Source organism: Oncorhynchus nerka, linkage group LG15 (genome assembly GCF_034236695.1).
Source record: "Oncorhynchus nerka isolate Pitt River linkage group LG15, Oner_Uvic_2.0, whole genome shotgun sequence".
In the NCBI taxonomy this organism is placed as follows: domain Eukaryota; kingdom Metazoa; phylum Chordata; class Actinopteri; order Salmoniformes; family Salmonidae; genus Oncorhynchus; species Oncorhynchus nerka.
Genome location: NC_088410.1, coordinates 15,051,202 through 15,076,718, shown reverse-complemented (window position 1 = coordinate 15,076,718; position 25,517 = coordinate 15,051,202). Strand labels below are relative to the sequence as shown.

At 47.0% G+C, this 25,517-nt stretch overlaps 1 protein-coding gene across 5 annotated transcripts; it reads left to right on the top strand.

Moving 5' to 3' along the window:
- Positions 1 to 15,287: 15,287 nt before the first annotated feature.
- Positions 15,288 to 24,348, top strand: LOC135560051 (CMRF35-like molecule 5). Of its 5 annotated transcripts, none has more exons than XM_065001077.1 (6): positions 15,296 to 15,469; positions 15,776 to 16,111; positions 16,611 to 16,718; positions 19,634 to 19,690; positions 21,026 to 21,367; positions 21,468 to 24,348. In XM_065001077.1, the coding sequence occupies exons 1-6, from the start codon at positions 15,430 to 15,432 to the stop codon at positions 21,722 to 21,724; spliced, it is 1,140 nt and encodes a 379-aa protein (XP_064857149.1). In that variant the 5' UTR covers positions 15,296 to 15,429; the 3' UTR covers positions 21,725 to 24,348. The 5 variants fall into 5 exon arrangements, 4 of the variants coding, with proteins under 4 accessions (XP_064857150.1, XP_064857149.1, XP_064857151.1 ...); XM_065001079.1 differs by having other exon boundaries at positions 15,297 to 15,469; positions 21,260 to 21,367; XR_010458661.1 differs by lacking the exon at positions 21,468 to 24,348 and having other exon boundaries at positions 15,288 to 15,469; positions 19,634 to 20,475; positions 20,516 to 21,118.
- Positions 24,349 to 25,517: the final 1,169 nt, after the last annotated feature.

Genomic DNA, 25,517 nt, shown 5'->3' with positions numbered 1-25,517 from the left:
ACTCCAGTGTTAGTAACCCCCAGACTCTGTTATATACTCCAGTGTTAGTAACCCCCAGACTCTGTTATATACTCCAGTGTTAGTAACCCCCAGACTCTGTTATATACTCCAGTGTTAGTAACCCCCAGACTCTGTTATATACTCCAGTGTTAGTAACCCCCAGACTCTGTTATATACTCCAGTGTTAGTAACCCCCAGACTCTGTTATATACTCCAGTGTTAGTAACCCCCAGACTCTGTTATATACTCCAGTGTTAGTAACCCCCAGACTCTGTTATATACTCCAGTGTTAGTAACCCCCCAGACTCTGTTATATACTCCAGTGTTAGTAACCCCCCAGACTCTGTTATATACTCCAGTGTTAGTAACCCCCAGACTCTGTTATATACTCCAGTGTTAGTAACCCCCCCAGATATACTCTGTTAGTACTGTTATATACTCCAGTGTTAGTAACCCCCAGACTCTGTTATATACTCCAGTGTTAGTAACCCCCAGACTCTGTTATATACTCCAGTGTTAGTAACCCCCCAGACTCTGTTATATACTCCAGTGTTAGTAACCCCCCAGACTCTGTTATATACTCCAGTGTTAGTAACCCCCCAGACTCTGTTATATACTCCAGTGTTAGTAACCCCCCCCAGACTCTGTTATATACTCCAGTGTCTGTTAGGATATACTCCAGTGTTAACCCCCAGACTCTGTTATATACTCCAGTGTTAGTAACCCCCCAGACTCTGATATACTCCAGTGTTATATAGACTCTGTTATATACAGTGTTAGTAACCCCCAGACTCTGTTATATACTCCAGTGTTAGTAACCCCCAGACTCTGTTATATACTCCAGTGTTAGTAACCCCCCAGACTCTGTTATATACTCCAGTGTTAGTAACCCCCCAGACTCTGTTATATACTCCAGTGTTAGTAACCCCCAGACTCTGTTATATACTCCAGTGTTAGTAACCCCCCCAGACTCTGTTATATACTCCAGTGTTAGTAACCCCCAGACTCTGTTATATACTCCAGTGTTATACTCCAGTGTTAGTAACCCCCAGACTCTGTTATATACTCCAGTGTTAGTAACCCCCTCTGTTATATACTCCAGTGTTAGTAACCCCCAGACTCTGTTATATGGTCCAGTGTTAGTAACCCCCCAGACTCTGTTATATACTCCAGTGGTCTGTGTAACATTAACCCCCCAGACTCTGTTATATACTCCAGTGTTAGTAACCCCCAGACTCTGTTATATACTCCAGTGTTAGTAACCCCCCAGACTCTGTTATATACTCCAGTGTTAGTAACCCCCAGACTCTGTTATATACTGCCAGTGTTAGTAACCCCCCAGACTCTGTTATATACTGCCAGTGTTGTTTGGTTAACCCCCCCAGACTCTGTTATATACTCCAGTGTTAGTAACCCCCAGACTCTTATTATATACTGCCATGTGTTAGTAAACCCCCAGTCTGTGTGTGTGTTTGTGTCTGTGTGTGTCTGTGTGTGTCTGTGTGTGTGTGTGTGTGTGTTGTGTGTGTGTGTACTGCCATGGGTGTTGTGGATATACTGTGTGTGTGTGTGTGTGGATGTGTGTGTCTGTGTGTGTTTGTGTGTGTGTCTGTGTGATGTCTGTGTGTGTGTGTGTGTGTCTCTGTGTGTGTGTGTGTGGATGTACTGCCATGTGTGTGTCTGCGGATATGTGTGTGTGTGTTGTGTCTGAGTATGTGTGTGTGTGTGTGTGTGTGTGTGTGTGTGTGTGTGCGTCTGAGGATAATGCCCATGGGTGCCGGTGTTTGGAGGATGTCATGAGGATATACTGCCATGGGTGTTGTTTGGTCTGAGGATAAACTGCCATGGGTGTTGTTTGGTCTGAGGATATACTGCCATGGGTGTTGTTTGGTCTGAGGATATACTGCCATGGGTGTTGTTTGGTCTGAGGATATACTGCCATGGGTGTTGTTTGGTCTGAGGATATACTGCCATGGGTGTTGTTTGGTCTGAGGATATACTGCCATATACTGCCATGGGTGTTGTTTGGTCTGAGGATATACTGCCATGGGTGTTGTTTGGTCTGAGGATATACTGCCATGGGTGTTGTTTGGTCTGAGGATATACTGCCATGGGTGTTGTTTGGTCTGAGGATATACTGCCATGGGTGTTGTTTGGTCTGAGGATATACTGCCATGGGTGTTGTTTGGTCTGAGGATATACTGCCATGGGTGTTGTTTGGTCTGAGGATATACTGCCATGGGTGTTGTTTGGTCTGAGGATATACTGCCATGGGTGTTGTTTGGTCTGAGGATATACTGCCATGGGTGTTGTTTGGTCTGAGGATATACTGCCATGGGTGTTGTTTGGTCTGAGGATATACTGTCATGGGTGTTGTTTGGTCTGAGGATATACTGCCATGGGTGTTGTTAGGTCTGAGGATATACTGCCATGGGTGTTGTTTGGTCTGAGGATATACTGCCATGGGTGTTGTTTGGTCTGAGGATTGTTTTGGTCTGAGGATATACTGCCATGGGTGTTGTTTGGTCTGAGGATATACTGCCATGGGTGTTCTGAGGATGTTTGGTCTGAGGATATACTGCCATGGGTGTTGTTTGGTCTGAGGATATACTGCCATGGGTGTTGTTTCTGGTCTGAGGATATACTGCCATGGGTGTTGTTAGGTCTGAGGATATACTGCCATGGGTGTTGTTTGGTCTGAGGATATACTGTCATGGGTGTTGTTTGGTCTGAGGCTATACTGTCATGGGTGTTGTTTGGTCTGAGGATATACTGTCATGGGTGTTGTTAGGTCTGAGGATATACTGCCATGGGTGTTGTTTGGTCTGAGGATATACTGCCATGGGTGTTGTTGTTAGGTCTGCCATGGATATACTGCCATGGGTGTTGTTTGGTCTGAGGATATACTGCCATGGGTGTTGTTTGGTCTGAGGATATACTGCCATGGGTGTTGTTTGGTCTGAGGATATACTGCCATGGGTGTTGTTTGGTCTGAGGATATACTGCCATGGGTGTTGTTTGGTCTGAGGATATACTGCCATGGGTGTTGTTTGGTCTGAGGATATACTGCCATGGGTGTTGTTTGGTCTGAGGATATACTGCCATGGGTGTTGTTAGGTCTGAGGATATACTGCCATGGGTGTTGTTAGGGCTGAGGATATACTGCCATGGGTGTTGTTTGGTCTGAGGATATACTGCCATGGGTGTTGTTTGGTCTGAGGATATACTGTCATGGGTGTTGTTTGGTCTGAGGATATACTGCCATGGGTGTTGTTTGGTCTGAGGATATACTGCCATGGGTGTTGTTTGGTCTGAGGATATACTGCCATGGGTGTTGTTTGGTCTGAGGATATACTGCCATGGGTGTTGTTTGGTCTGAGGATATACTGCCATGGGTGTTGTTTGGTCTGAGGATATACTGCCATGGGTGTTGTTTGGTCTGAGGATATACATGGGTGTTGTTTGGTCTGAGGATATACTGCCATGGGTGTTGTTTGGTCTGAGGATATACTGTCATGGGTGTTGTTTGGTCTGAGGATATACTGCCATGGGTGTTGTTAGGTCTGAGGATATACTGCCATGGGTGTTGTTTGGTCTGAGGATATACTGCCATGGGTGTTGTTTGGTCTGAGGATATACTGCCATGGGTGTTGTTAGGTCTGAGGATATACTGCCATGGGTGTTGTTTGGTCTGAGGATATACTGCCATGGGTGTTGTTTGGTCTGAGGATATACTGCCATGGGTGTTGTTTGGTCTGAGGATATACTGCCATGGGTGTTGTTTGGTCTGAGGATATACTGCCATGGGTGTTGTTTGGTCTGAGGATATACTGCCATGGGTGTTGTTTGGTCTGAGGATATACTGAGGATATACTGCATGGGTGTTGTTTGGTCTGAGGATATACTGCCATGGGTGTTGTTTGGTCTGAGGATATACTGCCATGGGTGTTGTTTGGTCTGAGGATATACTGCCATGGGTGTTGTTTGGTCTGAGGATATACTGCCATGGGTGTTGTTTGGTCTGAGGATATACTGCCATGGGTGTTGTTTGGTCTGAGGATATACTGCCATGGGTGTTGTTTGGTCTGAGGATATACTGCCATGGGTGTTGTTTGGTCTGAGGATATACTGCCATGGGTGTTGTTTGGTCTGAGGATATACTGCCATGGGTGTTGTTTGGTCTGAGGATATACTGCCATGGGTGTTGTTAGGTCTGAGGATATACTGCCATGGGTGTTGTTTGGTCTGAGGATATACTGCCATGGGTGTTGTTTGGTCTGAGGATATACTGCCATGGGTGTTGTTTGGTCTGAGGATATACTGCCATGGGTGTTGTTTGGTCTGAGGATATACTGCCATGGGTGTTGTTTGGTCTGAGGATATACTGCCATGGGTGTTGTTTGGTCTGAGGATATACTGCCATGGGTGTTGTTTTTGGTCTGAGGATATACTGCCATGGGTGTTGTTTGGTCTGAGGATATACTGCCATGGGTGTTGTTTGGTCTGAGGATATACTGCCATGGGTGTTGTTTGGTCTGAGGATATACTGCCATGGGTGTTGTTTGGTCTGAGGATATACTGCCATGGGTGTTGTTTGGTCTGAGGATATACTGCCATGGGTGTTGTTTGGTCTGAGGATATACTGCCATGGGTGTTGTTTGGTCTGAGGATATACTGCCATGGGTGTTGTTTGGTCTGAGGATATACTGCCATGGGTGTTGTTTGGTCTGAGGATATACTGCCATGGGTGTTGTTTGGTCTGAGGATATACTGCCATGGGTGTTGTTTGGTCTGAGGATATACTGCCATGGGTGTTGTTTGGTCTGAGGATATACTGCCATGGGTGTTGTTTGGTCTGAGGATATACTGCCATGGGTGTTGTTTGGTCTGAGGATATACTGCCATGGGTGTTGTTTGGTCTGAGGATATACTGCCATGGGTGTTGTTTGGTCTGAGGATATACTGCCATGGGTGTTGTTTGGTCTGAGGATATACTGCCATGGGTGTTGTTTGGTCTGAGGATATACTGCCATGGGTGTTGTTTGGTCTGAGGATATACTGCCATGGGTGTTGTTTGGTCTGAGGATATACTGCCATGGGTGTTGTTTGGTCTGAGGATATACTGCCATGGGTGTTGTTTGGTCTGAGGATATACTGCCATGGGTGTTGTTTGGTCTGAGGATATACTGCCATGGGTGTTGTTTGGTCTGAGGATATACTGCCATGGGTGTTGTTTGGTCTGAGGATATACTGCCATGGGTGTTGTTTGGTCTGAGGATATACTGCCATGGGTGTTGTTTGGTCTGAGGATATACTGCCATGGGTGTTGTTTGGTCTGAGGATATACTGCCATGGGTGTTGTTTGGTCTGAGGATATACTGCCATGGGTGTTGTTTGGTCTGAGGATATACTGCCATGGGTGTTGTTTGGTCTGAGGATATACTGCCATGGGTGTTGTTTGGTCTGAGGATATACTGCCATGGGTGTTGTTTGGTCTGTTTGGGATATACTGCCATGGGTGTTGTTTGGTCTGAGGATATTTGGTCTGCCATGGGTGTTGTTTGGTCTGAGGATATACTGCCATGGGTGTTGTTTGGTCTGAGGATATACTGCCATGGGTGTTGTTTGGTCTGAGGATATACTGTCATGGGTGTTGTTTCTGGTCTGAGGATATACTGCCATGGGTGTTGTTTGGTCTGAGGATATACTGCCATGGGTGTTGTTTGGTCTGAGGATATACTGCCATGGGTGTTGTTTGGTCTGAGGATATACCATGGGTGTTGTTTGGTCTGAGGATATACTGCCATGGGTGTTGTTTGGTCTGAGGATATACTGCCATGGGTGTTGTTTGGTCTGAGGATATACTGCCATGGGTGTTGTTTGAGGATATACTGTTGTTTGGATATACTGCCATGGGTGTTGTTAGGTCTGAGGATATACTGCCATGGGTGTTGTTTGGTCTGAGGATATACTGCCATGGGTGTTGTTTGGTCTGAGGATATACTGCCATGGGTGTTGTTTGGTCTGAGGATATACTGAGGATATACTGCCATGGGTGTTGTTTGGTCTGAGGATATACTGCCATGGGTGTTGTTTGGTCTGAGGATATACTGCCATGGGTGTTGTTTGGTCTGAGGATATACTGCCATGGGTGTTGTTAGGTCTGAGGATATACTGCCATGGGTGTTGTTTGGTCTGAGGATATACTGCCATGGGTGTTGTTTGGTCTGAGGATATACTGCCATGGGTGTTGTTTGGTCTGAGGATATACTGCCATGGGTGTTGTTTGGTCTGAGGATATACTGCCATGGGTGTTGTTTGGTCTGAGGATATACTGCCATGGGTGTTGTTTGGTCTGAGGATATACTGTCATGGGTGTTGTTTGGTCTGAGGATATACTGCCATGGGTGTTGTTTGGTCTGAGGATATACTGCCATGGGTGTTGTTTGGTCTGAGGATATACTGCCATGGGTGTTGTTTGGTCTGAGGATATACTGCCATGGGTGTTGTTTGGTCTGAGGATATACTGCCATGGGTGTTGTTTGGTCTGAGGATATACTGCCATGGGTGTTTGTTTGAGGTCTGAGGATATACTGCCATGGGTGTTGTTTGGTCTGAGGATATACTGCCATGGGTGTTGTTTGGTCTGAGGATTTGGTCTGAGGATATACTGCCATGGGTGTTGTTTGGTCTGAGGATATACTGCCATGGGTGTTGTTTGGTCTGAGGATATACTGCCATGGGTGTTGTTTGGTCTGAGGATATACTGCCATGGGTGTTGTTTGGTCTGAGGATATACTGCCATGGGTGTTGTTATACTGCCATGGGTGTTGTTTGGTCTGAGGATATACTGCCATGGGTGTTGTTTGGTCTGAGGATATACTGCCATGGGTGTTGTTCTGGTCTGAGGATATACTGCCATGGGTGTTGTTTGGTCTGAGGATATACTGCCATGGGTGTTGTTTGGTCTGGAGGATATACTGCCATGGGTGTTGTTTGGTCTGAGGATATACTGCCATGGGTGTTGTTTGGTCTGTATACTGCCATGGGTGTTGTTTGGTCTGAGGATATACTGTTGGGTGTTGTTTGGTCTGAGGATATACTGCCATGGGTGTTGTTTGGTCTGAGGATATACTGCCATGGGTGTTGTTTGTTGTCTGAGGATATACTGCCATGGGTGTTGTTTGGTCTGAGGATATACTGCCATGGGTGTTGTTTGGTCTGAGGATATACTGTCATGGGTGTTGTTTGGTCTGAGGATATACTGCCATGGGTGTTGTTTGGTCTGAGGATATACTGCCATGGGTGTTGTTTGGTCTGCGGAAATACTGCCATGGGTGTTGTTTGGTCTGAGGATATACTGCCATGGGTGTTGTTTGGTCTGAGGATATACTGCCATGGGTGTTGTTAGGTCTGAGGATATACTGCCCTGGGTGTTGTTTGGTCTGAGGATATACTGTCATGGGTGTTGTTTGGTCTGAGGATATACTGCCATGGGTGTTGTTAGGTCTGAGGATATACTGCCATGGGTGTTGTTTGGTCTGAGGATATACTGCCATGGGTGTTGTTTGGTCTGAGGATATACTGTCATGGGTGTTGTTAGGTCTGAGGATATACTGCCATGGGTGTTGTTTGGTCTGAGGATATACTGCCATGGGTGTTGTTTGGTCTGAGGATATACTGTCATGGGTGTTGTTAGGTCTGAGGATATACTGCCATGGGTGATGTTTGGTATGAGGATATACTGCCATGTGTGTTGTTAGGTCTGAGGATATACTGCCATGGGTGTTGTTTGGTCTGAGGATATACTGCCATGGGTGTTGTTTGGTCTGAGGATATACTGCCATGGGTGTTGTTTGGTCTGAGGATAAACTGCCATGGGTGTTGTTTGGTCTGAGGATATACTGCCATGGGTGTTGTTTGGTCTGCGGAAATACTGCCATGGGTGTTGTTTGGTCTGAGGATATACTGCCATGGGTGTTGTTTGGTCTGAGGATATACTGCCATGGGTGTTGTTAGGTCTGAGGATATACTGCCATGGGTGTTGTTAGGGCTGAGGATATACTGCCATGGGTGTTGTTTGGTCTGAGGATATACTGCCATGGGTGTTGTTTGGTCTGAGGATATACTGCCATGGGTGTTGTTTGGTCTGAGGATATACTGCCATGGGTGTTGTTAGGTCTGAGGATATACTGCCATGGGTGTTGTTTGGTCTGAGGATATACTGCCATGGGTGTTGTTTGGTCTGAGGATATACTGCCATGGGTGTTGTTTGGTCTGAGGATATACTGCCATGGGTGTTTTTTGGTCTGAGGATATACTGCCATGGGTGTTGTTTGGTCTGAGGATATACTGCCATGGGTGTTGTTAGGTCTGAGGATATACTGTCATGGGTGTTGTTAGGTCTGAGGATATACTGCCATGGGTGTTGTTTGGTCTGAGGATATACTGCCATTGGTGTTGTTTGGTCTGAGGATATACTGCCATGGGTGTTGTTTGGTCTGAGGATATACAGTCATGGGTGTTGTTTGGTCTGAGGATATACTGTCATGGGTTTTGTTTGGTCTGAGGATATACTGCCATGGGTGTTGTTAGGTCTGAGGATATACTGCCCTGGGTGTTGTTTGGTCTGAGGATATACTGTCATGGGTGTTGTTTGGTCTGAGGATATACTGCCATGGGTGTTGTTAGGTCTGAGGATATACTGCCATGGGTGTTGTTTGGTCTGAGGATATACTGCCATGGGTGATGTTTGGTATGAGGATATACTGCCATGTGTGTTGTTAGGTCTGAGGATATACTGCCATGGGTGTTGTTTGGTCTGAGGATATACTGCCATGGGTGTTGTTTGGTCTGAGGATATACTGTCATGGGTTTTGTTTGGTCTGAGGATATACTGCCATGGGTGTTGTTAGGTCTGAGGATATACTGCCCTGGGTGTTGTTTGGTCTGAGGATATACTGTCATGGGTGTTGTTTGGTCTGAGGATATACTGCCATGGGTGTTGTTAGGTCTGAGGATATACTGCCATGGGTGTTGTTTGGTCTGAGGATATACTGCCATGGGTGTTGTTTGGTCTGAGGATATACTGTCATGGGTGTTGTTAGGTCTGAGGATATACTGCCATGGGTGATGTTTGGTATGAGGATATACTGCCATGTGTGTTGTTAGGTCTGAGGATATACTGCCATGGGTGTTGTTTTGTCTGAGGATATACTGCCATGGGTGTTGTTTGGTCTGAGGATATACTGCCATGGGTGTTGTTTGGTCTGAGGATAAACTGCCATGTGTGTTATTTGGTCTGAGGATATACTGCCATGGGTGTTGTTTGGTCTGATGGGTGTTGTTTGGTCTGAGGATATACTGCCATGGGTGTTGTTTGGTCTGAGGATATACTGCCATGGGTGTTGTTAGGTCTGAGGATATACTGCCATGGGTGTTGTTAGGGCTGAGGATATACTGCCATGGGTGTTGTTTGGTCTGAGGATATACTGCCATGGGTGTTGTTTGGTCTGAGGATATACTGTCATGGGTGTTGTTTGGTCTGAGGATATACTGCCATGGGTGTTGTTAGGTCTGAGGATATACTGCCATGGGTGTTGTTTGGTCTGAGGATATACTGCCATGGGTGTTGTTTGGTCTGAGGATATACTGCCATGGGTGTTGTTTGGTCTGAGGATATACTATACTGCCATGGGTGTTGTTTGGTCTGAGGATATACTGCCATGGTTTTTTGGTCTGAGGATATACTGTCATGGGTGTTGTTTGGTCTGAGGATATACTGCCATGGGTGTTGTTAGGTCTGAGGATATACTGCCATGGGTGTTGTTTGGTCTGAGGATATACTGCCATGGGTGTTGTTAGGTCTGAGGATATACTGTCATGGGTGTTGTTAGGTCTGAGGATATACTGCCATGGGTGTTGTTTGGTCTGAGGATATACTGCCATCGGTGTTGTTTGGTCTGAGGATATACTGCCATGGGTGTTGTTTGGTCTGAGGATATACAGTCATGGGTGTTGTTTGGTCTGAGGATATACTGTCATGGGTTTTGTTTGGTCTGAGGATATACTGCCATGGGTGTTGTTAGGTCTGAGGATATACTGCCCTGGGTGTTGTTTGGTCTGAGGATATACTGTCATGGGTGTTGTTTGGTCTGAGGATATACTGCCATGGGTGTTGTTAGGTCTGAGGATATACTGCCATGGGTGTTGTTTGGTCTGAGGATATACTGCCATGGGTGTTGTTTGGTCTGAGGATATACTGTCATGGGTGTTGTTAGGTCTGAGGATGAACTGCCATGTGTGTTATTTGGTCTGAGGATATACTGCCATGGGTGTTGTTTGGTCTGCGGAAATACTGCCATGGGTGTTGTTTGGTCTGAGGATATACTGCCATGGGTGTTGTTTGGTCTGAGGATATACTGCCATGGGTGTTGTTAGGTCTGAGGATATACTGCCATGGGTGTTGTTAGGGCTGAGGATATACTGCCATGGGTGTTGTTTGGTCTGAGGATATACTGCCATGGGTGTTGTTTGGTCTGAGGATATACTGCCATGGGTGTTGTTTGGTCTGAGGATATACTGCCATGGGTGTTGTTTGGTCTGAGGATATACTGCCATGGGTGTTGTTAGGTCTGAGGATATACTGCCAGGGTGTTGTTAGGGCTGATACTGCCATGGGTGTTGTTTGGTCTGAGGATATACTGCCATGGGTGTTGTTTGGTCTGAGGATATACTGCCATGGGTGTTGTTTGGTCTGAGGATATACTGCCATGGGTGTTGTTAGGTCTGAGGATATACTGCCATGGGTGTTGTTTGGTCTGAGGATATACTGCCATGGGTGTTGTTTGGTCTGAGGATATACTGCCATGGGTGTTGTTTGGTCTGAGGATATACTGCCATGGGTGTTTTTTGGTCTGAGGATATACTGTCATGGGTGTTGTTTGGTCTGAGGATATACTGCCATGGGTGTTGTTAGGTCTGAGGATATACTGCCATGGGTGTTGTTTGGTCTGAGGATATACTGCCATGGGTGTTGTTAGGTCTGAGGATATACTGTCATGGGTGTTGTTAGGTCTGAGGATATACTGCCATGGGTGTTGTTTGGTCTGAGGATATACTGCCATTGGTGTTGTTTGGTCTGAGGATATACTGCCATGGGTGTTGTTTGGTCTGAGGATATACAGTCATGGGTGTTGTTTGGTCTGAGGATATACTGTCATGGGTTTTGTTTGGTCTGAGGATATACTGCCATGGGTGTTGTTAGGTCTGAGGATATACTGCCCTGGGTGTTGTTTGGTCTGAGGATATACTGTCATGGGTGTTGTTTGGTCTGAGGATATACTGTCATGGGTGTTGTTAGGTCTGAGGATATACTGCCATGGGTGTTGTTTGGTCTGAGGATATACTGCCATGGGTGTTGTTTGGTCTGAGGATATACTGTCATGGGTGTTGTTAGGTCTGAGGATATACTGCCATGGGTGATGTTTGGTATGAGGATATACTGCCATGTGTGTTGTTAGGTCTGAGGATATACTGCCATGGGTGTTGTTTGGTCTGAGGATAAACTGCCATGTGTGTTATTTGGTCTGAGGATATACTGCCATGGGTGTTGTTTGGTCTGCGGAAATACTGCCATGGGTGTTGTTTGGTCTGAGGATATACTGCCATGGGTGTTGTTTGGTCTGAGGATATACTGCCATGGGTGTTGTTAGGTCTGAGGATATACTGCCATGGGTGTTGTTAGGGCTGAGGATATACTGCCATTGGTGTTGTTTGGTCTGAGGATATACTGCCATGGGTGTTGTTTGGTCTGAGGATATACTGCCATGGGTGTTGTTAGGTCTGAGGATATACTGCCATGGGTGTTGTTTGGTCTGAGGATATACTGTCATGGGTGTTGTTTGGTCTGAGGATATACTGTCATGGGTGTTGTTTGGTCTGAGGATATACTGTCATGGGTGTTGTTAGGTCTGAGGATATACTGCCATGGGTGATGTTTGGTATGAGGATATACTGCCATGGGTGTTGTTTGGTCTGAGGATATACTGCCATGGGTGTTGTTTGGTCTGAGGATATACTGCCATGGGTGTTGTTTGGTCTGAGGATAAACTGCCATGTGTGTTATTTGGTCTGAGGATATACTGCCATGGGTGTTGTTTGGTCTGCGGAAATACTGCCATGGGTGTTGTTTGGTCTGAGGATATACTGCCATGGGTGTTGTTAGGTCTGAGGATATACTGCCATGGGTGTTGTTAGGGCTGAGGATATACTGCCATGGGTGTAATTTGGTCTGAGGATATACTGCCATGGGTGTTATTTGGTCTGAGGATATACTGCCATGGGTGTTATTTGGTCTGAGGATATACTGCCATGGGTGTTGTTTGGTCTGAGGATATACTGCCATGGGTGTTATTTGGTCTGAGGATATACTGCCATGGGTGTTGTTTGGTCTGAGGATAGTCGTTCAGTCTTTATGTTCTGTATCTATGGACGTGACCCAGTCGTTCAGTATTTATGTTCTGTATCTATGGACGTGACCCAGTTGTTCAGTCTTTATGTTCTGTATCTATGGACGTGACCCAGTCGTTCAGTGTTCTTGTTCTGTATCTATGGACAAGACCCAGTCGTTCAGGGTTCTTGTTCTGTATCTATGGACGTGACCCAGTCTTTCAGTCTTTATGTTCTGTATCTATGGACGCGACCCAGTCGTTCAGTGTTCTTGTTCTGTATCTATGGACAAGACCCAGTCGTTCAGTCTTTTTGTTCTGTATCTATGGACGAGACCCAGTCGTTCAGGGTTCTTGTTCTGTATCTATGGACGTGACCCAGTCATTGGTTCTAAATGTTCTATTGCCATACTGGCTGGTAGTGTTCTGATTACTTGCTTGGTAGTTAGCCAACTATGGTTGCTTAGTAGTTAGCCAACTATGGTTGCTTGGTAGTTAGCCAACTATGGTTGCTTGGTGGTTAGCCAACTATGGTTGCTTGGTAGCTAGCCGACTATGGTTGCTTGGTAGCTAGCCAACTATGGTTGCTTGGTAGCTAGCCAACTTGGTAGCTAGCCAACTACAGTCACGTCGAACAGTGCAGCCAGAATAGCAGCAGAGTAGCTGCATTTGTTTAAGCTGTTTTCTATAGACATTTATTTGGATACATCCATAACAATGATCTAATGAGGCAGGATTTCTCCTGGCATAGAACATGTGCTCTCTCATCAGGACACTGTTGTTCAGAGGGGCCAACAACACAGATATCACAATCACTTCAAACTGAAGCTGGAAAGACTGCAAACGATCTGTATTTCTTTTGACCAGTTTTCTATTGACATTTATTTGTAAATATCCATGAACATGATGCAGATTCATGATTTTGACCGTCTGAGAACAGATGCCCGCCTGCCTGTCTTGTCCCGACTCCCAACTGCTACACGTTCATTATGATGTGACAGCTGGTGTCACGACGCCTACCGAAGGTGGCTCCCCTTCCTGTTCGGGTGGCGCTCGGCGGTCGTCGTCACCGGCCTACTAGCTGCCACTGAAGGTGGCTCCCCTTCCTGTTCGGGTGGCGCTCGGCGGTCGTCGTCACCGGCCTACTAGCTGCCACTGAAGGTGGCTCCCCTTCCCGATCGGGTGGCGCTCGGCGGTCGTCGTCACCGGCCTACTAGCTGCCACTGAAGGTGGCTCCCCTTCCTGTTCGGGTGGCGCTCGGCGGTCGTCGTCACCGGCCTACTAGCTGCCACTGAAGGTGGCTCCCCTTCCCGATCGGGTGGCGCTCGGCGGTCGTCGTCACCGGCCTACTAGCTGCCACTGAAGGTGGCTCCCCTTCCCGATCGGGTGGCGCTCGGCGGTCGTCGTCACCGGCCTACTAGCTGCCACTGAAGGTGGCTCCCCTTCCCGATCGGGTGGCGCTCGGCGGTCGTCGTCACCGGCCTACTAGCTGCCACTGAAGGTGGCTCCCCTTCCTGTTCGGGTGGCGCTCGGCGGTCGTCGTCACCGGCCTACTAGCTGCCACTGAAGGTGGCTCCCCTTCCTGTTCGGGTGGCGCTCGGCGGTCGTCGTCACCGGCCTACTAGCTGCCACTGAAGGTGGCTCCCCTTCCTGTTCGGGTGGCGCTCGGCGGTCGTCGTCACCGGCCTACTAGCTGCCACTGAAGGTAGCTACCCTTCCTGATCGGGTGGCGCTCGGCGGTCGTCGTCACCGGCCTACTAGCTGCCACTGAAGGTAGCTACCCTTCCTGATCGGGTGGCGCTCGGCGGTCGTCGTCACCGGCCTACTAGCTGCCACTGAAGGTAGCTACCCTTCCTGATCGGGTGGCGCTCGTCGGTCGTCGTCACCGGCCTACTAGCTGCCACTGAAGGTGGCTCCCCTTCCCAATCGGGTGGCGCTCGGCGGTCGTCGTCACCAGGCCTACTAGCTGCCACTGATTCTTTCCTCACCCTCCTTGTCTGTTTATTGGTTACACCTGTTGTTTATTTGGTGATTAGTTGGGCTTTATTAGCCAGCCGGCCCACCTGCTCTTTGTGCAGGATCGTTTGTGTGACATTTGTGCACGTTAGAGGTTAACGTGTTTTCCTGTTTGTGGGTTTTTTGCTGGACTGTTTTAGTCCCCGTGTTTGGGGCATTTGTTTTTGGGTGCGCCCTGTGTTTTCGTGGGGTGGCTTATGTTCGCCGTTTGTGCATTAAATAGCACTACCCTGAACTCTCTGCTTCCTGCGCCTGACTTCGCACCCACTACACCCAGATCGTTACAGCTGGAGATCGAATTTCAATATTGAAACAATGTTGCAAATGTCAGAGAGACAGACAGCAGGTTTATACACATCTCTGCTGTTGAAAACTAAATGTTAGTCTAAAACAAATGTGAAATAATGTCTAGATGCTTTTTACAGTGGAGGTCAAGTTTATAAATTGCCTGGCTGGGCTGATGAGATAGTGAATTGTGCAGTGAGATGGAAGAGAGTAAATAGGCATTTCAACATCAGAGCTTTAGCTGGTGGTAACTTGTGAAATAGACACCGGCTGGAATGAGGTTTTAACCAATCAGCATCAAGGATTGTATAATTTAAGATAAACTCAACCAAGTGTCCATATTCATGTATATTTATTCAAACAAACACCCAAATATAAGTGTGTGTGAGAATGTTTGTCTAAAAAAAACACTGACATGAAAGAAAACCCCAGATATCAACATACAGTAGAGAAAGAGGAACTGACGATTACAATCGAGGGAGGGAGGGAGGGGGAGGGAGGGAGGGAGGGAGGGAGGGAGGGAGGGAGGGAGGGAGAGAGAGACTGGACTAAACAGCTACCAGAACTCTTAAACATGGTTAGAGTTGTGTTCATAGCTACGAGGAGGGACTGGGAGAGAGTCTGAGTGAGTGGAGAACAGTATAATTTGTACAACATAGGAGGGAAGCCAGAGATAAGAATGAGGAATCTGATGTCTGTCAACATCAGCCTCCTCTGTGGTGAGTACTATTAGAATATATTACATTAATACACACCCCATATTGAACTTACTCAATCAACACATCACATAATTCTTGGCATGTATGATTGTACGCTACAGTGATCAATACTGTACTTTATCCTTCAACACTGTTTTGCTGTAGTCCTGAACACATAAATGTACTGTACCACTCAGTCCCAGATTATTTAACATTCTCTACCTGTCACTCAACTATCTCCCTTATCTGACTGTCTGTGAAACATGGTGACTATGGCAACTGTTATTGTAGAGATGATGTGAATGTGTTTCTTTGGTTGTTTCATAGCTGTGAGCTGTGTGACGTCAGCAGTGATCACAAAGAGAGGGACAGAAGGAGGAAATGACACCATTCAGTGTCATTATGACCGGGGGTTTATGACACACCAGAAGTACCTCTCTAAAGGGATCTGGGCCTACCGGGTTGATGTGATCAAAACCCAAACCCATCAGCACCCAGCGGTGACTCATAAAGGGAGATTCTCTCTGTATGACGACACAGAGAGAAGAGTCTTCACTGTGACCATCACTAACCTGGTCCTAGAGGATTCAGGGACCTACTGGTGTGGAATAAACACATGGTGGTGGTATCACAAGACTGAAGTCAGGATCACTGTGGACAGAGGTTGGTGTCGAAGATGTTCTATCAGTGTGTTTATGTCTGATTACATTTAACACATTATATATTAGTGTTGATGCATTATATCGCTCTCCCTCTCTCTATCTTTCTCCCTCACTCACTCTCTCTATCTTTCTCCCTCACTCACTCTCTCTATCTTTCTCACTCACTCACTCACTCTCTCTATCTTTCTCCCTCACTCTCTCTCTCTATCTTTCTCCCTCACTCACTCTCTCTATCTCTCCCTCACGCTCTCTCTCTCTATCTTTCTCACTCACTCTCTCTCTCTATCTTTCTCACTCACTCTCTCTCTCTATCTTTCTCCCTCACTCTCGCTCTCCATCTTTCTCCCTCACTCACTCTCTCTATCTCTCTCCCTCACGCTCTCTCTCTATCTATCTCCCTCACGCTCTCTCTCTATCTTTCTCTTCCTCTTTTTATTTCGTTCTCTCTCTCTTTTTCTCACTCTCTCTCTCTCTCCATGACTCTCTATCTCTCTCTACAGCTCCTGTTCCTCCCAACCCTGGCTCCATCACCTCCAGACCTCTCCTCTCCACGACACACCCATCAACACACATCACCATGGCAAATGACTCCTCAAACTCCAAAGCAGGTATATTGCCCTCAGTAGAACTGCTCTCTAAAGCCTACACGCTTATCTGTAGGCCTACATCTCTCTCTCTCTCCATGTATCTTTATCCCTCCTCTGTCGTCTCTCTCTCTTTCTGTCTTCCTTTTGTTCTCCCACCTCACATCTCCTCCTCTCCTTCTCACGTCGCCTCTTCTCCCCCCCCCCTCACATCTCCCTCTCACGCCTCCTCCTCTCCTCTCCCCCTATCACATCTCATCTCCACACCTACCTCCCCCCCTCACATCTCCCTCTCATGCCTCCTCCTCTCCTCTCCCCCATCACATCTCATCTCCACACCGCCCTCTCCCCCCCACATCTCCCTCTCATGCCTCCTCCTCTCCTCTCCCCCTATCACATCTCATCTCCACACCGCCCTCTCCCCCTTCACATCTCCCTCTCACGCCTCCTCCTCTCCTCTCCCCTATCACATCTCATCTCCACACCGCCCTCTCCCCCTCACATCTCCCTCTCATGCCTCCTCCTCTCCTCTCCCCCTATCACATCTCATCTCCACACCTACCTCTCCCCCCCTCATCTCCCTCTCATGCCTCCTCCTCTCCTCTCCCCCTATCACATCTCATCTCCACACCTACCTCTCCCCCTCACATCTCCCTCTCATGCCTCCTCCTCTCCTCTCCCCCTATCACATCTCATCTCCACACCGCCCTCTCCCCCTCACATCTCCCTCTCACGCCTCCTCCTCTCCTCTCCCCCCTATCACATCTCATCTCCACACCGCCCTCTCCCCCTCACATCTCCCTCTCACGCCTCCTCCTCTCCTCTCCCCCTATCACATCTCATCTCCACACCGCCCTCTCCCCCTCACATCTCCCTCTCATGCCTCCTCCTCTCCTCTCCCCCATCACATCTCATCTCCACACCGCCCTCTCCCCCTCACATCTCCCTCTCCGCCTCCTCCTCTCCTCTCCCCCTATCACATCTCATCTCCGCCCTCCCCCCCTCACATCTCCCTCTCACGCCTCCTCCTCTCCTCTCCCCCTATCACATCTCATCTCCACACCGCCCTCTCCCCCTCACATCTCCCTCTCATGCCTCCTCCTCTCCTCTCCCCCATCACATCTCATCTCCACACCGCCCTCTCCCCCTCACGTCTCCCTCTCATGCCTCCTCCTCTCCTCTCCCCCATCACATCTCATCTCCACACCGCCCTCTCCCCCTCACATCTCCCTCTCACGCCTCCTCCTCTCCTCTCCCCCTATCACATCTCATCTCCGCCCTCTCCCCCCTCACATCTCCCTCTCACGCCTCCTCCTCTCCTCTCCCCTATCACATCTCATCTCCACACCGCCCTCTCCCCCCTCACATCTCCCTCTCATGCCTCCTCCTCTCCTCTCCCCCATCACATCTCATCTCCACACCGCCCTCTCCCCCTCACATCTCCCTCTCACGCCTCCTCCTCTCCTCTCCCCCTATCACATCTCATCTCCGCCCTCCCCCCCTCACATCTCCCTCTCACGCCTCCTCCTCTCCTCTCCCCCTATCACATCTCATCTCCACACCGCCCTCTCCCCCTCACATCTCCCTCTCATGCCTCCTCCTCTCCTCTCCCCCATCACATCTCATCTCCACACCGCCCTCTCCCCCTCACGTCTCCCTCTCATGCCTCCTCCTCTCCTCTCCCCCATCACATCTCATCTCCACACCGCCCTCTCCCCCTCACATCTCCCTCTCACGCCTCCTCCTCTCCTCTCCCCTATCACATCTCATCTCCACACCGCCCTCTCCCCCTCACATCTCCCTCTCACGCCTCCTCCTCTCCTCTCCCCCTATCACATCTCATCTCCACACCGCCCTCTCCCCCCCCTCACATCTCCCTCTCACGCCTCCTCCTCTCCTCTCCCCCATCACATCTCATCTCCACACCTACCTCTCCCCCAGTCACTAATATTAACCCTTGTCATTTAGTCCCTATAACCTGTTCAGTCATTATCTTTAGTCTTGTATCTGTACTCAGAGAGGTTCTGTATTGAGAGACTAGTAGTTATAGTCATTATCTTTAGCATTGTAACTGTACTCAGAGAGGTTCTGTACTGAGAGACTAGTAGTTATAGTCATTATCTTTAGTATGGTAACTACTCAGGGAGGTTCTGTATTGAGAGACTAGTAGTTATAGTCATTATCTTTAGTATTGTAACTACTCAGGGAGGTTCTGTATTGAGAGACTAGTAGTTATAGTCATTATCTTTAGTATGGTAACTACTCACAGAGGTTCTGTATTGAGAGACTAGTAGTTATAGTCATTATCTTTACATTTACATTTACATTTAAGTCATTTAGCAGACGCTCTTATCCAGAGCGACTTTAGTATAGAACTACTCAGGGAGGTTCTGTATTGAGAGACTAGTAGTTATAGTCATTATCTTTAGTGTTGAACTACTCAGAGAGGTTCTGTATTGAGAGACTAGTAGTTATAGTCATTATCTTTAGTATTGTATCTGTACTCAGAGAGGTTCTGTATTGAGAGACTAGTAGTTATAGTCGTTATCTTTAGTATGGTAACTGTACTCAGAGAGGTTCTGTATTGAGAGACTAGTAGTTATAGTCGTTATCTTTAGTATGGTAACTGTACTCAGAGAGGTGCTGTATTGAAAGACTAGTAGTTACAGCCATTGTAGGTTCACACCACTTCCTCTGAAACACACAGAGTGGGTACTACTTTCAGTCTCAGTAACACACACCCAAAACCACACACGTAAACAAGTACGCAGGCGCATTCTCTCTCTCTCTCTCTCTCTCTCTCTCTCTCTCTCTCTCTCTCTCTCTCTCTCTCTCTCTCTCTCTCTCTCTCTCTCTCTCTGTCTCTCTCTCTCTGTCTCTCTCTCTCTCTCTCTCTAATTGTTTTCACCTGACTTATTTGACGCATTATATTCCAATAGAAAGGACCAATGGAACAGTAGGTGCAACATCTCCCACAGACATGGCTAGAACACAAGGTAACAACAGCATCACCACCACAGACATGACTAGAACACAAGGTAACAACAGCATCACCACAGACATGACTGGAACACAAGGTAACAACAGCATCACCACCACAGACATGACTAGAACACAAGGTAACAACAGCATCACCACCACAGACATGACTAGAACACAAGGTAACAACAGCATCACCACAGACATGACTAGAACACAAGGTAACAACAGCATCACCACCACAGACATGACTGGAACACAAGGTAACAACAGCATCACCACCACAGACATGACTAGAACACAAGGTAACAACAGCATCACCACCACAGACATGACTAGAACACAAGGTAACAACAGCATCACCACAGACATGACTAGAACACAAGGTAACATAATGAACCCTCGGCACCACATGACCCTGAGAGATAAACTACAACTACCAAGCATCCTGTCCTCATAAACTACAAATATGAATCTAAAGATACACCACCTTGTGGTGGAAACTAGTCATTACATCTTCCACCTCCAGACAGTGAATAACATTGAACCACATTAACAACACATTGACTTTGCCTGAGACTTCATATTAGATTGAATAATCTGACTGTGACTATTGATATCTCATTGACATTTCCTCTCTATGTTCTGCTCTCATCAACACCACCTGTTTCTCTGTCTAATGTTGTCCTCCCTCCTCCCTCCCTCTGAGATGGTAGAAACCCAGAGGTACAGTACAGTAGAGACGAGCTAAATGTAGCATCACTGTTACATTATGCCTGAGTACTGTCTCTGGGTGTTCTAGGTGATGTGATGTTCTCTGGTGTTGTCTCTGGGTGTTCTAGGTGATGTGATGTTCTCTGGTGTTGCTCTGGGTGTTCTAGGTGATGTGATGTTCTCTGGTGTTGTCTCTGGGTGTTCTAGGTGATGTGATGTTCTCTGGTGTTGCTCTGGGTGTTCTAGGTGATGTGATGTTCTCTGGTGTTGCTCTGGGTGTTCTAGATGATGTGATGTTCTCTGGTGTTGTCTCTGGGTGTTCTAGGTGATGTGATGTTCTCTGGTGTAGTCTCTGGGTGTTCTAGGTGATGTGATGTTCTCTGGTGTTGGTCTGGGTGCTCTAGGTGATGTGATGTTCTCTGGTGTTGGTCTGGGTGCTCTAGGTGATGTGATGTTCTCTGGTGTTGGTCTGGGTGTTCTAGGTGATGTGATGTTCTCTGGTGTTGGTCTGGGTGCTCTAGGTGATGTGATGTTCTCTGGTGTTGTTCTGGGTATTCTAGGTGTTGTGATATTCTCTGGTGTTGTTCTGGGTGTTCTAGGTGATGTGATGTTCTCTGGTGTTGTTCTGGGTATTCTAGGTGTTGTGATGTTCTCTGGTGTTGTTCTGGGTGTTCTAGGTGATGTGATGTTCTCTGGTGTTGCTCTGGGTGTTCTAGGTGATGTGATGTTCTCTGGTGTTGGTCTGGGTGTTCTAGGTGATGTGATGTTCTCTGGTGTTGGTCTGGGTGTTCTAGGTGATGTGATGTTCTCTGGTGTTGGTCTGGGTGTTCTAGGTGATGTGATGTTCTCTGGTGTTGTTCTGGGTATTCTAGGTGTTGTGATGTTCTCTGGTGTTGTTCTGGGTGTTGTTCTACTACTGCTGGGTCTGCTGCTGTTCATGTTCTTCAGACAGAGGAGAGACAGAGACAGGAGACCAACAGGTACACTAGTTATCACACGCAAACATTATTTAAAAAATTAACAAATATGTAAAACATAAATATAGATTTTTCTAAATAACATGTTTGTGATCCTCTTCAGCATCCAAACACTCTGCCAGCCTGTTGGTGCCTGACTCCATGACAACCAACCTAGATCCAGACACAGGAACCATCACTAACCCCATCTACGCCACTACAACCAATCAGAACCCAGATACAGCCTGTGACATCACCACCATCTATACCAACGCAACCAATCCTCGTCGAGATGACATCCACTTCAACTTTGGTCCGTCCACAGAGGTTTCAGACAATGTGACCTACGCTACTGTCAACTTCCCCAGAGATCCAGCCTGACTCCACTGTGCTACTGTCAACTTCCCCAGAGATCCATCCTGACTCCACTGTGCTACTGTCAACTTCCCCAGAGATCCAGCCTGACTCCACTGTGCTACTGTCAACTTCCCCAGAGATCCAGCCTGACTCCACTATACTACTGTCAACTTCCCCAGAGATCCAGCCTGACTCCACTATACTACTGTCAACTTCCCCAGAGATCCAGCCTGTCTCCACTATACTACTGTCAACTTCCCCAGAGATCCAGCCTGACTTCACTATGATACTGTCAACTTCCCCAGAGATCCAGCCTGACTCCACTGTGCTACTGTCAACTTCCCCAGAGATCCAGCCTGACTCCACTATACTACTGTCAACTTCCCCAGAGATCCAGCCTGACTCCACTATACTACTGTCAACTTCCCCAGAGATCCAGCCTGACTCCACTATACTACTGTCAACTTCACCAGAGACCCAGCCTGTCTCCACTATGCTACTGTCAACTTCACCAGAGACCCAGCCTGACTCCACTATGCTACTGTCAACTTCCCCAGAGATCCAGCCTGTCTCCACTATGCTACTGTCAACTTCACCAGAGATCCAGCCTGTCTCCACTATGTTACTGTCAACTTCACCAGAGACCCAGCCTGACTCCACTATGCTACTGTCAACTTCACCAGAGACCCAGCCTGACTCCACTATGTTACTGTCAACTTCACCAGAGACCCAGCCTGACTCCACTGTGCTACTGTCAACTTCCCCAGAGATCCAGCCTGACTCCACTATGATACTGTCAACTTCCCCAGAGATCCAGCCTGACTCCACTATGATACTGTCAACTTCCCCAGAGATCCAGCCTGACTCCACTATGATACTGTCAACTTCACCAGAGACCCAGCCTGACTCCACTGTGCTACTGTCAACTTCCCCAGAGATCCAGCCTGACTCCACGATGATACTGTCAACTTCCCAATAGTTCCAGCCTGACTCCACTGTGCTACTGTCAACTTCCCCAGAGATCCAGCCTGACTCCACTATGATACTGTCAACTTCCCCAGAGATCCAGCCTGACTCCACTATGATACTGTCAACTTCCCCAGAGATCCAGCCTGACTCCACTATGATACTGTCAACTTCACCAGAGACCCAGCCTGACTCCACTGTGCTACTGTCAACTTCCCCAGAGATCCAGCCTGACTCCACGATGATACTGTCAACTTCCCAATAGTTCCAGCCTGACTCCACTGTGCTACTGTCAACTTCCCCAGAGATCCAGCCTGTCTCCATTATGCTACTGTCAACTTCACCAGAGACCCAGCCTGTCTTCACTATGCTTCAGTAAAGACTCTGATGCTAGTAACCACCTAGACACTGACCCAACAGCTGTAGACACCTCATAATGTACCTCACCATTAAACACTCTGCTACATAGTCTACTACTGTAGACACCTCATAATGTACTGCACCATTAAACACTCTGCTACATAGTCTACTACTGTAGACACCTCATAATGTACTGCACCATTAAACACTCTGCTACATAGTCTACTACTGTTAGCACCTCATAATGTACTGCACCATTAAACACTCTGCTACATAGTCTACTACTGTAGGCACCTCATAATGTACTGCACCATTAAACACTCTGCTACATAGTCTACTACTGTAGACACCTCATAATGTACTGCACCATTAAACACTCTGCTACATAGTCTACTACTGTAGACACCTCATAATGTACTGCACCATTAAACACTCTGCTACATAGTCTACTATTGTAGACACCTCATAATGTACTGCACCATTAAACACTCTGCTACACAGTCTACTACTGTAGACACCTCATAATGTACTGCACCATTAAACACTCTGCTACATAGTCTACTACTGTAGACACCTCATAATGTACTGCACCATTAAACACTCTGCTACATAGTCTACTACTGTAGACACCTCATAATGTACTGCACCATTAAACACTCTGCTACACAGTCTACTACTGTAGACACCTCATAATGTACTGCACCATTAAACACTCTGATACACAGTCTACTGCTGTAGACACCTGATAATGTACTGCACCATTAAACACTCTGCTACATAGTCTACTACTGTAGACACCTCATAATGTACTGCACCATTAAACACTCTGCTACATAGTCTACTACTGTAGACACCTCATAATGTACTGCACCATTAAACACTCTGCTACATAGTCTACTACTGTCACTGATCTGTATGGAACAGCATTAATTCATGTTTTCATTCATTGGTGTTTTACATCGTGCTTCTACACCTGCATTGCTGTTTGGGGTTTTAGGCTGTGTTTCTGTACAGCACTCTGAGATATCAGCTGATGTACGAAGGGCTAAATACAATTTGATTTTAAAATCATTCATTTATTATTTGTTTGTTAATTCATTCATATTTTTATTCATTTTTACAAATAATTATTATTTTAAATTGTTCATATATGCATTATTTTGTTCATTCATTCATTCATTCATTGTTTCTACTGTGAATGTAACACTGACTTGAACAGAGACAGTTTGTAGCTTTTAGGAACCTTTGATTATTCAGTGTTTTTTACTCCACTTGATGGGAAATGAGACTGTGTATATATCAATAAAGCACCAATATATTTCTATGTGTTTGATACGTTCCATTCTAGACATTACTATAAGTAGTCCTCCCCTCACCAGCCTCCACTGGTGCTGTCAGTAAACTCAGTACCTGTCTCATCAGCATGTACCACTGTCATTAGACACAGAGCTGAGATGGAGGGATAAATGGAGGGAGGGATAGATGGAGAGAGAGAGAGAGGTGGAGGGAGGTCACCCTCCAGTGGTAGAATAACCAATGTTTCTCTCCAGTGTGTTTGACTGTGTTTCTGTGTCATGAGAGGCCTCTCTCCCTCTCTTTTTCTCACTGATCTCTCTCTCTCTCTCTCACAACCCCCCCCCCCCCCTCTCTCTCTCTCTCTCACACACCCTCTCTCTCTCTCTCACACACACCCTCTCTCTCTCTCTCTCTGCTGTGTGATGTAGGAATATAGATGTGATTGGTTTAGGAGGAAGAGGGAGGAGCTGTCAGAAATAACATCTGGTGGGAGGGTTTGAACTAGTAGAGAGAGAGAGAGAGAGAGAGAGAGAGAGAGAGGAAGGGGCAAAGAGATGCAGAAACAGGGAAGTACATAGTTGTAAGACTGCAAAGAGTGAGTGAGTGAGTGAGTGAGTGAGTGAGTGAGTGAGTGAGTGAGTGAGTGAGTGAGTGAGTGAGTGAGTGAGTGAGTGAGTGAGTGAGTGAGTGAGTGAGTGAGTGAGTGAGTGAGTGAGTGAGTGAGAGAGGGAGGGGCAGAGAGAGAGAGAGAGAGTACATAAAGTACATGAAGTTTGTATTTAAGTTCCTATAAGTAGAGAAGAACAGAGAAAGTTACAGACTTGGACAGACAACATTATATCAGGACCTATAGACACCTGGATCAACCTGGAGAGAACACAACATTATATCAGGACCTATAGACACCTGGAGAGAACACAACATTATATCAGGACCTATAGACACCTGGAGAGAACACAACATTATATCAGGACCTATAGACACCTGGACCAACCTGAAGAGAACACAACATTATATCAGGACCTATAGACACCTGGACCAACCTGGAGAGAACACACCATTATATCAGGACCTATAGACACCTGGAGAGAACACAACATTATATCAGGACCTATAGACACCTGGACCAACCTGGAGAGAACACAACATTATATCAGGACCTATAGACACCTGGACCAACCTGGAGAGAACACAA